We start from the raw sequence: 15,855 nt of genomic DNA, 5'->3' as shown, positions 1-15,855 counted from the left end.
TTGAACACACAATAGGTCTGCTGAGCAGACTAAGTCAGTGTACTGATTGAATAAATATTTGAAATGCTGGACAGAAATTAATCCCTTCACTGTTCTGAGTAACACAGGGAAATCTGCAAAGAGTGTTTGTTATTCAGTATTTTAATGCACAAATACATTCATAAATGAGTCTTCTACACAACAGTATCAATGAGCACTGAAAAGAAATGCATTTGGTAGCTTTAGGGATTGTTGTACGAAATGGAAGGAACAAATTTTAGCTTGGAAACATGAGCTTAACTTAAGCCATGCAAATCTACACAGTTTAGTGCCACATTAGCATGGAATGTGCACTGCTGGCACATTTCTTTTTGAAAAGGATCATTATTTCAGTCACATTTTTGACAAAACAAAAGTATTACACTCACTTGTATCAAGCTTGCTGCAGGATTTCTTCTTTTTTCAAAATGCTTCTGACGATGTTGTTCTTGCACCTTCAAAGCAAAACCTGATCCCAGAATTCCCTAGATATAATAATAAAAACACCTCGAGATTGGAAAAAGTCAGAAAACCCAAGTGATGCAAGTATCTCTTGGTTTCACTGTCTAGTGGGGAAGCTAAATCTGGTATGACAACATAGACAATTTATTTAACTAAATATTAAAGTATTACATTTTTAAAGAACACTACAGGTGAAAATTAGATAACAGTAATGGTCCATTTAGGTAGACAATAGTGCTTGTCTACCTAAATGTTTTGACCTACCCCCTGGTACCCAATTAATGTGGGGCTGATTTGAGGTATTTAGTAAAAGGCTCTGATGAAGTAAGAATGAATAGTGTGCATGTGGAAAGACAGTTCCCCATCTGTTCTTATGGCCCTACTGATTTTTATACTGTATACGAAAACTAAGATATAGACTTACAGTAACCAGATAGCAATTAATAACCAAATTAAAAAGAAACGTTAATATAAACTTAACCAGGAAGCAAGAAATTGCAGGCAACGTTGACTGTAGCCATGGAGCTTATTCATCCATGTCTTTGTTAATTTTGTGAATCTGCTTGTCTAATTTAGAAATGCAGGGAGATGTGGCTCATCCCAGCAGCACAGAATGTCAAACAGGAAATAACACTGGGTACACTTATTTTTAGTAATGCATAAAGGAATAATTTAGAGTTACCAATCAACCAAACATGCATGACTTTGGAACTCTGGAGGAGAACCAGTGTACCTTTGAAAAGCCCCATCTAGGCACTGAGAGACACTAGGACAGACTCCACACAGACGAGATTTAAATGTAATTATTTTAATATTAGCACACTTGAAATCTCAAACTGAAATCATGTTGAATGCAAAATATAATTCATAGTTACAAAAATGTAATATTCAAACAATAAGACTGTCATTATTACAAGTCTATGAATATTTTATTTCCTTTTTACTACCCATAAACTCTAACCCTACTTACACTATTTCTGATGAAAACCATTAAAATCTCAGAAAATGAAAACAGCAAAGAAAATTAGATTTTCCTTGGTTCTTCTCTTCTAATTGTGTTTAGAGTTGCAGATTAATGAGTTGTCCAGTTCTGATATTCTGAACGGGTTGTGCGCTTGGCTGGTGGTTAGTTAGATGGCGTGTCTTTGATGAGTGTCTGGTCGTTTAATGCTTTTGGCCTTTCCTTACAGACTTTGAATTTCCGGCCTAGTCGCTATTCTGACACTTCTCTATTTCTTTCTTTTTTTTTTCTTTGCCTCTCCCACACTAGACTAAGATGAAGGTTCTCTTTTACTTGTTTTTTTTTTAAAAAGCATGGACAGAGTTTGATATTTAAGCTTGGGGGCCAGATGAAAATAACTGCATTTTTTTAGAGTCTCAGCTGCACTGCTATATATTTACATCACATTCCATGTCAAAAATGCTAAATTATTTTAAATATAATTTTACAATATGAAGCAAACCTCACTATTAACACCTTTAAAACTTTGAAGTTATGAAAAAGTACATGAATACCATTAACAATATTTAACTGACAGAAAATATTGCTTTTGAAAGTTTGTTTGTCTATGTATTATAATTGTGGTCAAATACTCTCCTATTTTAACAAGTTAGAAAATGTTCACACAGCCTACCATTTGGGTGCAACTTAATTAACAGATTTGAAAGTTGGAGCGTTTTCAGTTGTTTATTTGCTTCATCAAAGAGGCCAATATCATGGCTTTTAAATATTTTTTCACAGGTGTATGTGTGATGGAGATTTGCTCAGACTGCCACGCTGCTGTTCACACAGGCAGACATTGGTGCCTGGTATATGTATAGAACTGTTTCAATCATTTTGGCTAACTACTGAGGATCTGATCAATGACAAAAGAGATTATCAGTTCGATTCAATTTAATTTTATTGTCTCAAGTGTGAAATTTGGTTTGTGTATCTGACGTGTAAAAGAGGAAGGTACTTATACAAAAAATTTAAGATGAAGTGACCTCTGTCAAGCTAAATCTGAAACAGTAAACTAATTTTTAATTGAAATTGTAATGAGTTTTTGCCAGTTTTAAGGATTGGCAATGTGAAAGTGACAGTTGTTTTGTGCATTACAGATTATAGTATTCATGGATCCATCGATCCATTAATCCTCTAAACCTGCTTACCCAGGGCAGGGTGCAGCTGCCTATCCCAGTAATCAATGGGAGCAGGTAGGAACAAGCCCTGGACAGGGTGCCAGGACATCAGAGTGTGAACACACACACATACATATCAGTGGCTGATTTAGCACTTTCAGTTCCGCTGAACTGCATGTGCATGGACTGTGAGAAGAACAAAGCAAATTCATGCAGACCCACATGCTAACTCACTTTTGGACCTCACAAACAGAAGAGAAGCTCATCTGTCTGATGTTTTGTGTTTACATGCCACAGCAGAATGGAAAAAAGAAAAAAGATGCGCTGAAATTGCAGCTAAATTCACCATAGTTGTTACCCGTCATACAGCATGGTCTCCTTTAGGCAAAACACATTTGGCTATCCACAAAAAGGGTCCAGCACAACTGTGCTGGAAGATGTCACTAAATGTTACACGTGCAAAGATTTACAGTCGTTTAAACTGACATGGTCTGGTGACGAGATCAGCATCTGTGGTCGGCAAATCTGACATACCCTACAACTAGACGTTGTGTAATGTGACCTTGGCTTAAGTTAAGAAAATTTCTGTTCTGATTAGACATTTGGCTTTGGGGGCTTCCTTCTTCCCATTTTGGAATTACCTGTTTTGTTCTTTCATTAAAGATATATGCTTCTATTGAGAAAGTGTCCTCTCTCTTTAACCTTAAATTCTGTTCATTTTAGTGTCTGGGGTTCTTCCCCCTTTCCACTCTCCTAAAAATGACATTCATTGCTCTAGATTAGTTTTTCTTCTCTTAGTCGGCAATTTATATTATTAGTTATTTTAATTAGTTTAGCTTTTACTTATTATTATTCTCTCTGATAATAAGGAAGTTATTTGTTCATTTAACTTTATTGTTTTCTCTCCTAAGCAATTCTGTACATTAAAGATTATTGAAAATAATAATAAAAACAAAAATTAAACACACTTGCCTTGTTTAAGGATTTTTGGGGCTCGCAGTTCCTTGTTCTTCCATTAATCATAATAGCAATATACAATGCTCCATATTACAGTAACAAAACATATAGTTTGGTACAAGCTAAACACACCAGATATTGGATTGTTTTGTCATTCCAACAGTGGAACCGTAACAGCTAACACTATTCATTTCCATGCTTAGAATTTTTATCCTATCTGTGTTAAAAGGAAAGTAGGCTAGGAGACCAAGCTAGATGGCAGAGGCATCATCTTGTTCAACAGATCAAGGGTAGATGGTTACCAGTCTAGCACTGCTCATGACGCACAAAAGATTTACCACATAGCTCAAAATATAAATTTCATTTTTATGTGGCTGCACTACAACTAATGACTAAGGGCAAATAAGTACAAGCATGTATAGTGTGAATAGTCTTCTACTGCTTTTGTTGTCTTTACGCTACATTAGGCAACTCAGTTTTCTGAACTTACCATTATTTTTATGTATATTTTCCAACTCTAAACCATAACTTGTAAATCTAAACGCCACTTTCAGGTCATGTATAATTGATTAATGGCAGAGGTGTGGCTTAAAGTGATTAACACTTTACATTAAGATGTGGATTAATTGTTATTATTATTCATCACCTCAGGTAAAAAGGGCCAAAAAAAGAGAGACATACCTAACACTGAAATGTGAAATCTGTATCATTCAAGAAGGCCATGATCTTTATATAAGAAAATGATCCATTGCGTGTATCCAAGTACTACACTGCTTAGCTAGCCAGCAAAGGCCTCAAATATGACCAATTAATGATCTGGCTCTCTTCCTCACCTAACTCAAGTTCTATTGAGAACTAGTGAGCACTTCTCAAAGGTGGCATTTGCAGTGAGGGAAGACAGTACACTTCTTTGAACAGCATTAGGGAAGTCATGGTTGCTGATTCAGCTAAACATCACCATGAACAGATCAAGAAACTGACCGACTCTATTGATGAGAGGTTCATGACAGTTAATGAAAAGCAGAGTGGCTATATTGGTCTCTGCATTTTATGAAAGAAAAAAATGTTACTTATTAATTGCTATATGTCATTTTATGTTATTTATTTGTTGCACTTACCACAAAAGTTGAGAGTAAATAAGCAAATGAGAATAAAACATTATTTAAAAATTTAGTCATACACTATGTACAGTAGTTGCCTAATAATTCCTAAGTAAGAGATAATTCACTTTTCTTTTGTTAAACATTCAGGTTTGATGTAAAATTAAATTTTAGATTGACTGAGATTGCTGAATTTGTTCAACAATAAAAAGAATCCTGAGGAATATCATTTACCTAATAATTGTGCATGCAGTGTAGAGCAGACTTCATTTAACATTATGTTTTAAATAAAAGTATAAAAGAGACAAATAATATATTATTTCACTGAAACCAAAGCTCCATCGCAATGTGTTTGGGTTTATACTATAAATAACCTTTGGCCTATTTTTTTTTTTTGATTCACCTTAACACTATAAGGTTGAGGTTGGAAGCATGCACTGATACAGCATGTTACGGTAATTTTTGAAATGTCAGAACGTCATGAAGTTGGATGTTAAAGTGTATGTATTATCAATTCTAAAGAGGCCTCCACTTACATTTATTGGAAGGGTTAGAACCCCTTTTGTGAATCTGGGGATGAAATAGTCATAACTTTATGCTATTTCTAAATGGCTTGTAAATTTGAACTTCTGCTTTCTTTCATCTGAAAAAACTGGGACATCTGGAACATGATGGGATGAATTTGAGGCATCACCCTCTGTTAGGCTACAGAGAAGGGTGCGGAAACAGAATAATTAAATTTCAAAGATTAAATACTTACAGCTGGGAGAGCAAAAAATGATATTCCAAGGAGTGCAAAACCAGCAGACAGGAGCCTTCCCATCCATGTGTGTGGTGTCTTGTCACCATAGCCAATTGTGGTAAGAGTAATCTAAAATTACACAAAGAAATACTTAATAGGCAATTCCCCACAAAAATGCAACTGAAGCTTTACTAAAAGTGTAAAGTAATAAAAACATCTCTTTAGCAATTAAAAGGTAGTTTAAGAGGACTTCACAGTGAGTAATCAGTCAATGTCTATGTGAAAACTTAAGGTCTCCTTAATATGCCCGGCTTACACTGAGGGTAGTCTCCAAAAAATGATATTCCAAGGAGTGCTGAATACTGAAATACCTGTGAAGAAATTATTTTTTTTGTTAGCATTCTTATTATTTAAGACCATATTGCTATGTTCCACAATCAGAAGAATTTGCCATGTCAGAAATATAAGTTGACTATCTTGTAGTGTGAGCTGTCTCATGAGTCAATTTTCTGATGTTGCCATCAAATTCTGTTACTATGATAGTTTAATTTAAGTTGGTCTATCTACTACGATAAATGTATTAGTGTTCACTGTATTTTAAAATTATACAAAGTTTTTATGCAACAATGTTTTTCAGTGCATTGTATGCATGACACATTTGAGTAAGACCATGTCTAATGTGCAAGTATACAAAAGCTGCTGTTTACCTATGCTGTAAATGAAGTTCTTGTTTGTTCTTAAAAAATCTTTCCATTGTTAACCTTTTGCCTTAAGCTAAATATCAAAAAAGACAGTTCTAAACTTAACAAGTGTCTGTTAGATTACAACAGCTATGAATAATCCAAATATGCTGTGACCCTAATTTTTCCATGAATATTTGTTTTTGTCTGCTGTATACAAATTCACCAACAGACCCTCACTAGATGGCAAAACAGGTGGATTAAAGATGGTATACAGGCGTCAACCTCTGTGCTCCTCTCCCCATAACCTATTCAACAATTTTGACAGTTAACAAAATGCATTCTGCAGGCTGCCATAGTAGACGGCACACTGTGATTACTTGAGTCACCCCTAGGCGCTCATTTTCAGCACCAGAACAGCTTAAGTGAACTAAACAGTACTGCAGCATTGAGACAGTCACTTACTTGGGCATGCATTGCATTTTGAAAGAATACTGAGAATTCGTCTTTTGCAATGAGAACAGTAAAAAAAAAATTAGAAATTGTGGGTTTTACAGATTAAGCATCTATCCATTCATTTTGCAAATGACTTATTTTAATACATTATTGAAACTGAGGCAAGTGCCACATTCTAATGGGCTATGTATAGCGGCCAGACTCTGGAATGACCTACCGAAATTAATTAGATCAGCTGACTCCATGAATTCTTTTAAAAAACAACTCAAAACTCATCTGTTCAGGAAGGCTTTTAGCTCTACCTGACTTTATTACCCTTCTTTCAGTTTACCTCTATGTCAAGATGCTCATGTAACTTGTGTGTTTGTGCTAGACCATCAATTATGTTGTCTGTTAGGCTTTTCTCTGAATTTACTATCTTACTCTTCTTTATTTATTTATCTGGTTTAGTACAATGCTATATACTGTATACCCTGCCATTCTTCCTTAAACTCTATGAAGTGCCTTGAGCATGGGAAATGCGCTATATAAATAAAATGTTGTATTATTATTATTATAAATCCATCCCAGAGCAAACTCATGCCCATGTTTACACCAACTCATACATGACTCCAAGTTTGGAATATGGGAGAAAATCAACACAATAAATAAAATCCACTTAGGAACAAGGAGACTGGAAAGGTCACATTTAACATCGTGATACAAACAGAAGGCTAAATCACAGCTGGACCTTAGGTTAAATTAAAGTGTGTTGTTAAAGGTTTCTTTCTTGGATGTGACAGAAATGCCACCAGTCACATAAATTATCATCTAATTCTAGGTGCACAGTTTTTTCACCTATAACTGATGAAAGATACAATAACTGTGAGTCCTGCATTCACTAGAACATCAGACAAAAAAGACAAAGCTGCACATAGCAGAACGCAAAGGTGGACCTTATAAAATCAGATGGACAACTTTGAGGTAGCCGACAAACAAACAGCAAGAATTTGTACATAGGTATGCAATGTCAAACAAGAATAAAACCAAAGAAGCATCGATGACCTGCGGTGGGTTGGCACCCTGCCCGGGACTGGTCCCTGCCTTGTGCCCTGTGTTGGCTGGGATTGGCTCCAGCAGACCCCCGTGACCCTGTGTTCGGATTCAGCGGGTTAGAAAATGGATGGATGGAAGCATCGATGACAACTTCTACATTAACACAGGGCTAAAAGCAACCAAGCTTAGATGGCACATCACAAACTATAAAGGCAGCAACCTTGGGACTGTTGATGGCGAAACCTCCTTGGCAGAGTAAATAAACTGTTTCTTTTCCCTTGGATGCACACCAGTTTGCTTAAAGAGTGATCAGGTCCACAGAAGATGCTGCTGCTATAATTCTACATATAGAACTAACTATGTTAGGATGTCTTTCACAGACTTTAGCTCTGCATTCAACACAATTTTATCAGACAGGCTGTTAAAAAAGCTGCCTGATGTAGGCCTTTCCCCATCCATATGTTACTGACGATTTTCCAGCACAGTTTCATATTTCCAAAGTATCATATAGCCAATAATGAGTTGCCTAACAGAGTTGGTGCTGTACGAATACTTTCCAGGTAAGGTAATTTCAGTTGCCATCTCAAAACTTTCATTTTGTTTTCTTTTTTCCATTCCTTCGTGGTGTGTAAAGCACAATACATCAGATAGACAAGCCTCCCTTCTTTATGCAAAGTCTAAAACACTCACATTTCTTATTCTACATTGCTGCATTATATTCCTTATACTTTCTGCTGAGTGCTCAGTGGTTCTCAACTCTCATACACAGAGCCTGCTGCTGTGAATTAAGAAGAAATTAAATCTGTTTGTCTGGGCGAGTTGCATGCTTGTTGGACTGAGTTGCTGGATTTGTCAGACTGCATGACTGTCTCTAACTCACTATGATTATGTAAATGGAGTCTGTAAGTGCAAATTTTGTCAGGCCCTTAAGGGAGTCTCTTACGTCTTGAACAGAGAAGGGGTTTATGGGACCTCATCCACATTTTCAAAATTGTATGGTGCCTGAGTAAAGGTGATACAGAATTTTTTAAGTGAAATATGAATCATATACTTAGGAACGTTAAGGGGAAACACAAAACAAGAAGGAAACCATGTAACACTTCTTGATAAAAAGGGTTGTGGGACTCTGTAGAGTAAATTATGAAAATACCTGTAGTTGAAACAGGGGATCTGACAGCTCTACCATTAGCTTTTGCACATGGCAAATAAAATGAACATTTATATCATATTTAACTACTAGAAAATCTGATATGCTCATTATGGGGATCTCAGAAACTTACATGTTTAGACTTGTTGCTTTGAAAATGTGTTTACTATGTCATTCTAATGAAAACAATACAACCCTTTTTCTCAGTTAATACACTTTAAAATTCTGACAATATTGGCAAATTGAATGTGCATTATGAACAAAAAGTTTGATTCCAACGTGTTTTATAAATGCCAATAGGTCTTATACAATATAAAATTTTGTATAAACAATCAAACGAAACTGTGAGACTAAAATTTGAAAGCAGGCATTTTTATGACAAGATTGCTATGGCAGTGCACAGCATGGCATCATATTAAGCTGTTTTAATCATTAGGAGAGTCAATTAGCAGTGCAGTAATTGGCAACGATGATATGTTAAATTAACTTTCATGAACAATGCTTCCCTTGTGATATTATGCTTGCCAGATAAGCTTTATATGAAGCAATAAATCTCTTCTGTCTTATCTTTAGTTCAGAAATGCTTATGAATGGTTTATCAAGTTTTAAATCCCTGTGCTGATAACTGGAAGAATTGTGTACGATATAGGCAAGTCATTTTTGACTAAATATCTGAGGCATTAGATATAAAGATACTTACACTTAACATTTGAACTATAGTAACTTTAATTAATTTTCCTTTCCAGATAGTTTCCAAAAATTATGGATTTTTTCTTATGTGTATCTTGACAACAAAAGTTTTTACCATGGATTATTAAATCAAAATTATTTGATCAGAAGGAAGCTAGACCATCTTCATTTGCAGGAGATGGTAAACACACTGGAGAAATCAGCATTCAGAATTTTTTAAATTAATAATATAGTAGTTACCAGCTAACTGCACTGCAGTTCTTAAGCATTAAAAATAGCTTGAGGTCTTTTTTTGATAAGAAAAGTAAGGTAGTAATGCATCTGTCAGTGAAGCAAGTGTTATTTCTGGGTCTGTCAGACAGCAAATCTATATAACAATTAATAGCCACATTGATTATGCAGAATGCAGCTTGATAGTCGGTTTCTAAAAATGGCATACACATTTGGCCATGGACAGATTTCATCAATAGAGGATATCCTTCTCATATTGATGAAAGAGTCCAAAGCCAAGAAAGCAGCAGATACCTCAGTTTTACCTAAAATAAGTAACAAGAACCCAAAATCATCAATTTTCCTTCTACCTCAATATGTTAGCATTTTTCACCTCATGTTATTAATGGTAATTTTTGCCTTTTAAAAACTGATTCTTCCACATGAATCTTTTATTTCAGATAATCCCGGCATGCCACATCACTGAATTTATAACTTACATGCATTTCTTGTCCACAGTTTCCCTCAAAATCCGCAGACACTGTCCACCTTAGGTCCTTGAGATTGCACCACAAATCACTGCTTCATGTGTAATTATGTCTCCAATACTATGGCCAAAATCTGACCCTTATGGACATTTTAAAATCACTCAGTATAATAAAAGTGTAATATAAAAAAGTCTAATATAGAAACAAAAACAACGCTCGTCTGGAAGGAATGGAGGAAGAGATAGAAAAGAGAATACTTGTGTTTATACAAAAGTGTGAGAAGACTTTGTAAAGCATTGTTGTTAATAAATCCTAGAACTTATGTCTGCGAGGTTGTGTCTAGTAGGGTGCTACAATGGCCCCTAGTGGTCACAGTATTAATTGTCTCAGTTTAAAAAGGATCTCTAATTTAGCTGTTAAACCTCAAAATTTTAATTATCTGCACAATAGGAGCAGCACGCTGGTGCAGCTGCTACCACTCCTGCCTCACTGCTCCAGGAAATTTGTGCTCAAGTCATGACCTGGTCACGGTCAGCGTGGAGTCTGCAAGTTCTTTCTGTGTCCATATTTTCTCTGTGTTTCTGCCTGTGAACATGCAGATTAGGTTAACTGCAAACTGTAAGCTGGCCCACCATGAGTGATTGTTGGTGTGTGCATAAATGAGTTTGCCCTGCAGTAGACCAGAATCCACACCATGGGTGGTTCCCGACTTGTGTCTTAAGGATTCTTTGGACACAAGAAAAATGTTACAGTGATTTTGATAAAGTCAGAAAATGACCTCAGGAATCTGGAGCTGTTCACCATCAGAATTAACCATTGTGCCATCCCAGATTTATTTATTACATTTATAATAATTCTTTCAGTCCCCGTCTTTGTCTTAGTTCGGTTGAGCTAAACACATTTTTCTTTTCCAATCTATCCTCATGTCCTTCTAAGTCTAGCTCAGTAGATTTTAGTGAGAGATTTTCTCAAATGTTGCAAAACAGAATTAAGCTGTTATTGAATTTGCTTTATAAAAACTAAGAATGAAATGAAGTAAAAACTCAGGAAGAAAAACATTGAGATAAAAATTATAATGTACTTTAGCAAAGGTCATTTCTCATGAGAATATTAAGTTGGGTGCAGTTTATCTCAAATGAGAGAGTACATCAAAAAAATTACCTTTTTAAAAATCTGCTTATGCATCTATGACAACGCTTTTAAACTAAAATGTTTAACTAAGACATTATTTTAAACAACTTGAAACTTGCTAATCAAAATGTTTTGAAGCCAACATTCAACACAAACAATAAATTGCTGCAAGGTCAGCATACTGTTTTTATGTTTCCTAGGGAATATTATAAAGCAAAGGTTATAAATCTCAAATAATCTATGGAAAATTAGTACAAGACTAATGTGTCTGTGTAAATATTTAGGAATTGTAATGCATCTGCATTGTACTGTGCAGAAAAGGAAAAACAAAAATTATTCTTTCTAAGATTTTGCTTACCATGCCCCACCACAAAGCATCTGCATAAGTAGAAAACTGTGCATTTGCTTCTTTTTCCACAAGGTAGACAAGGAACGATGAAAATATCAGAACCAGAAACCCAATGTACCAGGCTGTAACAAGCTCCTGCAAAGACAGAAAATGCACAATTATTTTTCAAAAATAACTTTTGCGTTTTTCACAGCCATAAATACTCTTCATATTAAAATGCTGTTTGAGATTCATGTATGCATTTATCTATACATGAAAACACAAAAATAAGAAGTGCCACTATTTTAGGTTATTTTTCATGAATATGTTCATGCCAAGTGAAAAACGTTAAATCTGTTGTGTTCTTACTTGTGGCTTTCAGTCAAATTAGATCACATCTGTATTTGCTGTATATCCACCTATTTTTATCTTATTTAAAGAACAAAATACAATGACATTAAACAATCCAATAAAAAAGTGAGAAACATAGAACGTACAGTATGTCCCTAAGACAGTCCATAAAACAAAATGCTGCACTCACCGCCACCTATGATAAGGGAAACCCATCGGAAGTGATTCTTAATATGCAATAAAACAGCAAATAAACCAAAATGTTTCAGTACAGGCCTGGTGCACACACTTTAAAATTATAATAATGAGTTCTCATCAAGTTCTAAAAAAGTCTGATTAGATGTTCATAAAGAAAAATTGACATTTTCCATTTTGATCTAATATACAATTGTAGAAGATAGATTGGGATTCTTCCAGTTGGTCACACCAAGTGGTGTGGTATAGGATATCATAACTGATTTTTCATATCACAATGCGGGTCTATTTGGTATTACTCCAAATATTGCTGTTAAAGTATTAGGAGTAACTTAAATCCAAGACTATCCAAGAGATGTGCAACACTAACACTAACATTAACACTAGTGGGTGGCACGGTGGTGCAGTGGTAGCACTGCTGCCTTGCAGCAAGGAGACCTGGGTTCGCTTCCCGGGTCCTCCCTGTGTGGAATTTGCATGTTCTCCCCGTGTCTGTGTGGGTTTTCTCCGGGTGCTCCAGTTTCCTCCCACAGTCCAAAGACATGCAGGTTAGGTGCATTGGTGATCCTAAATTGTCCCTAGTGTGTGCTTGGTGTGTGTGTGTGTTTGTGCCCTGCGGTGGGCTGGGTTTGGCTCCAGCAGACCCCCGTGACCCTGTGCTAGGATGTAGCAGGTTGAAAAATGACTGACTGACTGACTTAACACTAGTTTTAATCATACATACAAAATATATATATATTTTATACAAGATATAAACAATATAGATCCACTAGGGATAGACGTTTTATCATATTACACAAGTAGTATAGCATATACAACAACAAAAGATGTATACCACCTAATATAGAACAATCATATAGTGTTTACATAAACCAGAGGAGAAGATACAACTTACATACCATTAAACAAAACAAAACTATGTACAGAATCAAGAACATATTAACCAAAATAAATGTGATCAACAAGATCACCTAACAGCGGACAAGAGTCAACAACATTTAAATAAACATTGTGAGTCACACATACATCAAATAAATATATAATAATGAAGATATAATAATAAAGATGTATAGATATGGCAGACGCATTTCAAGGAATCCCCTCTTCTTCAGGGCCCAGTAATCAAGTAGGAAACTATGATACAGTAACAGGTAGGAAACTTGAAAACAGTAATATGATCAACCGTTGACAATATAACAATTCCATTATATATCTCCACCCATACAATTAAAAAGATTACCTATGATACAATAACAGGTGCTCACAGATGTAAATCCACAGTGACTAAATTTCCCGGAAATGACAATTGTATAAAAATAAAATTTGAAAAAATAAAGCTATAAAAATGGTAATCAATGGTTAAACTGAGAAATGAACCTCTTACCTTATGTATGATCAAAATACAAGTTGAAACATTCTTGTCCAAAATCCTTATAAGCGGGTCAAATAAAACTAAGGAAAGGGGTTCCAACACCACTACATATAATAAACCACAGTAAATATAAATACAAAAAAAACTAGAAAAACAAGTTTACCTTAACCCATCATGTAACTCAAGAAGCCCCACAACTATCTACACAGGAGTGGTAACTGGAAGAAGGCACAAGTTCAGCATTATATTACAAAAAACACAGTCAAGTGATTTGTTTAAGCCAGAGAAGTGTAAAGTGTTTAACTGGTAAATCCAGTGTGCTTCCCTATGTAATAACAAGTTGTCAGAGTTACCCCAATGGGGGTGTGGCTTAATAATTTCGAGGACAGTAAACCTGAAATCAGAAACCTTATGATTAAGAGTAATAAAATGTCTGAAAACAGACTTTTTTAAAGAATTCAATCTAATATTACTTTTATGTTCGGCAATTCGGTGATGAACTGACCGAATAGTTTTATCAACATATAACATAGGACAGGGACATACCAAAAGATAAATAACACCTTTAGAACTACAATTGGATCTGTGTTTAAGGCTGGAAGGAAGCTTGTGTAGCTTGTGATATCTTGTGGAACATACTGCCCAAGGATAGAGGATTCCATAGGAGAATCTGAAGACTGCTGTTAGGATCTAAGAAGTACTGTTTGACCAGCTCAGCATGTTACCAGCACAATTTTTAAAAGGTAAAACATATTTATAATGAATGATGAAGATGACATATGTTTAACTGTTAGACTGAAGCCTCCCATAACCCTGAATCTCAAATAGAGGGTTTAACAATGTACAGTGAATTCAGAAAGTACTCAGACCCATTCATTGCAATCACATTTTACTATGTTGCAGTCTTCTGTTAAAATCATTTACAGTAATCCCTCCTCCATCGTGGGGGTTGCGTTCCAGAGCCACCCGCGAAATAAGAAAATCCGCGAAGTAGAAACCATATGTTTATATGGTTATTTTTATATTGTCATGCTTGGGTCACAGATTTGCGCAGAAACACAGGAGGTTGTAGAGAGACAGGAACGTTATTCAAACACTGCAAACAAACATTTGTCTCTTTTTCAAAAGCTTAAACTGTGCTCCATGACAAGACAGAGATGACAGTTCAGTCTCACAATTAAAAGAATGCAAACATATCTTCCTCTTCATAGTGCTTTTTGCTTTTAAGTATGCGAAGCACCGCGGCACAAAGCTGTTGAAGGCGGCAGCTCACACCCCCTCCGTCAGGAGCAGAGAGAGAGAGACAGATAAAAAAAATCAATACGTGCCCTTTGAGCTTTTAAGTATGCGAAGCACCATGCAGCATACTTAAAAGCTGCACACAGAAGGTAGCAAAGTTAAGATAATCTTTCAGCATTTTTAGACGAGCGTCCGTATCGTCTAGGTGTGCGAACAGCCCCCCTGCTCACACCCCCTACGTCAGGATCACAGATAGTCAGCGCAAGAGAGAGAGAAAGAAAAGTAAGTTGGGTAGCTTCTCAGCCATCTGCCAATAGCGTCCCTTGTATGAAATCAACTGGGCAAACAAACTGAGGAAGCATGTGCCAGAAATTAAAAGACCCATTGTCCGCAGAAATCCGCGAACCAGCAAAAAATCCGCGATATATATTTAAATATGCTTACATATAAAATCCGCGATGGAGTGAAGCCGCGAAGGGCGAAGCGCGATATAGCGAGGGATTACTGTACATTCATTTTTCCCCACATCAAGCAGCACTCAACACCACAGAATTACAAATCAAAAGCAGGATTTTAGAAATTTCACATTGACACAAGCATTCAACTTTTGATCCACCTAAGCTCTTACTCTCAGAGAATTATCCTTCTTGGTGATTTCAACATGCATATTGACATTACTACATCTAAACTGAGAAATGAATTCCTGTCCTTACTGGACTGTTTTGATTTGACACAACATGTTGATTTTCCCACCCACTCTGGTGGTCATTTACTGGACCTGATCTGCACTTCTGGACTATCTGTTGCCAACATTTACAGCACTGATTTGGGACTCTCTGACCATAAAGCAGTATTTTTCACTGTCTCACTGCCTTTCCCTACTCTTACCTGTAAATGACAAATCTCTTACAGAAACCTTAAAAATATCTGTCCCTCTGTCCTTTCTGGATCCATTTCTGATCTTTTACTGCCTGCACCTATTCCATCAATACTAGATAGTCTTGTTGACCACTATAACTCAGCCCTTCATTCAGCACTAGATAAAACAGCTCCTTTAAAACATAAGGAGGTTTCCTTTAAGCGTTCAGCTCCTTGGTATAACTCAGAATTGCGATCTATGAAAGCAGCTGGCC

At 36.0% G+C, this 15,855-nt stretch overlaps 1 protein-coding gene across 4 annotated transcripts in view; it reads right to left on the bottom strand.

The window, feature by feature from the left end:
- Window positions 1-15,855, bottom strand: part of kcnq5a (potassium voltage-gated channel, KQT-like subfamily, member 5a) — a 587,467-nt gene that overhangs the window by 93,538 nt on the left and 478,074 nt on the right. For all 4 annotated transcript variants that reach the window (XM_051919603.1, XM_051919604.1, XM_028820254.2 and 1 more), the window contains exons 5-7: window positions 11,596-11,721; window positions 5,419-5,529; window positions 408-503 (exon numbers count right to left, since the gene is read on the bottom strand). In XM_051919603.1, coding sequence (XP_051775563.1) covers window positions 408-503; window positions 5,419-5,529; window positions 11,596-11,721 — 333 coding nt within the window. The remainder of the gene's footprint in view (window positions 1-407; window positions 504-5,418; window positions 5,530-11,595; window positions 11,722-15,855) is intronic.

The sequence above is a fragment of the Erpetoichthys calabaricus genome, chromosome 15, assembly GCF_900747795.2.
Source record: "Erpetoichthys calabaricus chromosome 15, fErpCal1.3, whole genome shotgun sequence".
NCBI lineage: Eukaryota > Metazoa > Chordata > Cladistia > Polypteriformes > Polypteridae > Erpetoichthys > Erpetoichthys calabaricus.
The sequence above is the reverse complement of the archived record's forward strand: the minus strand, read 5'-3'. Positions and strand labels throughout refer to the sequence as shown.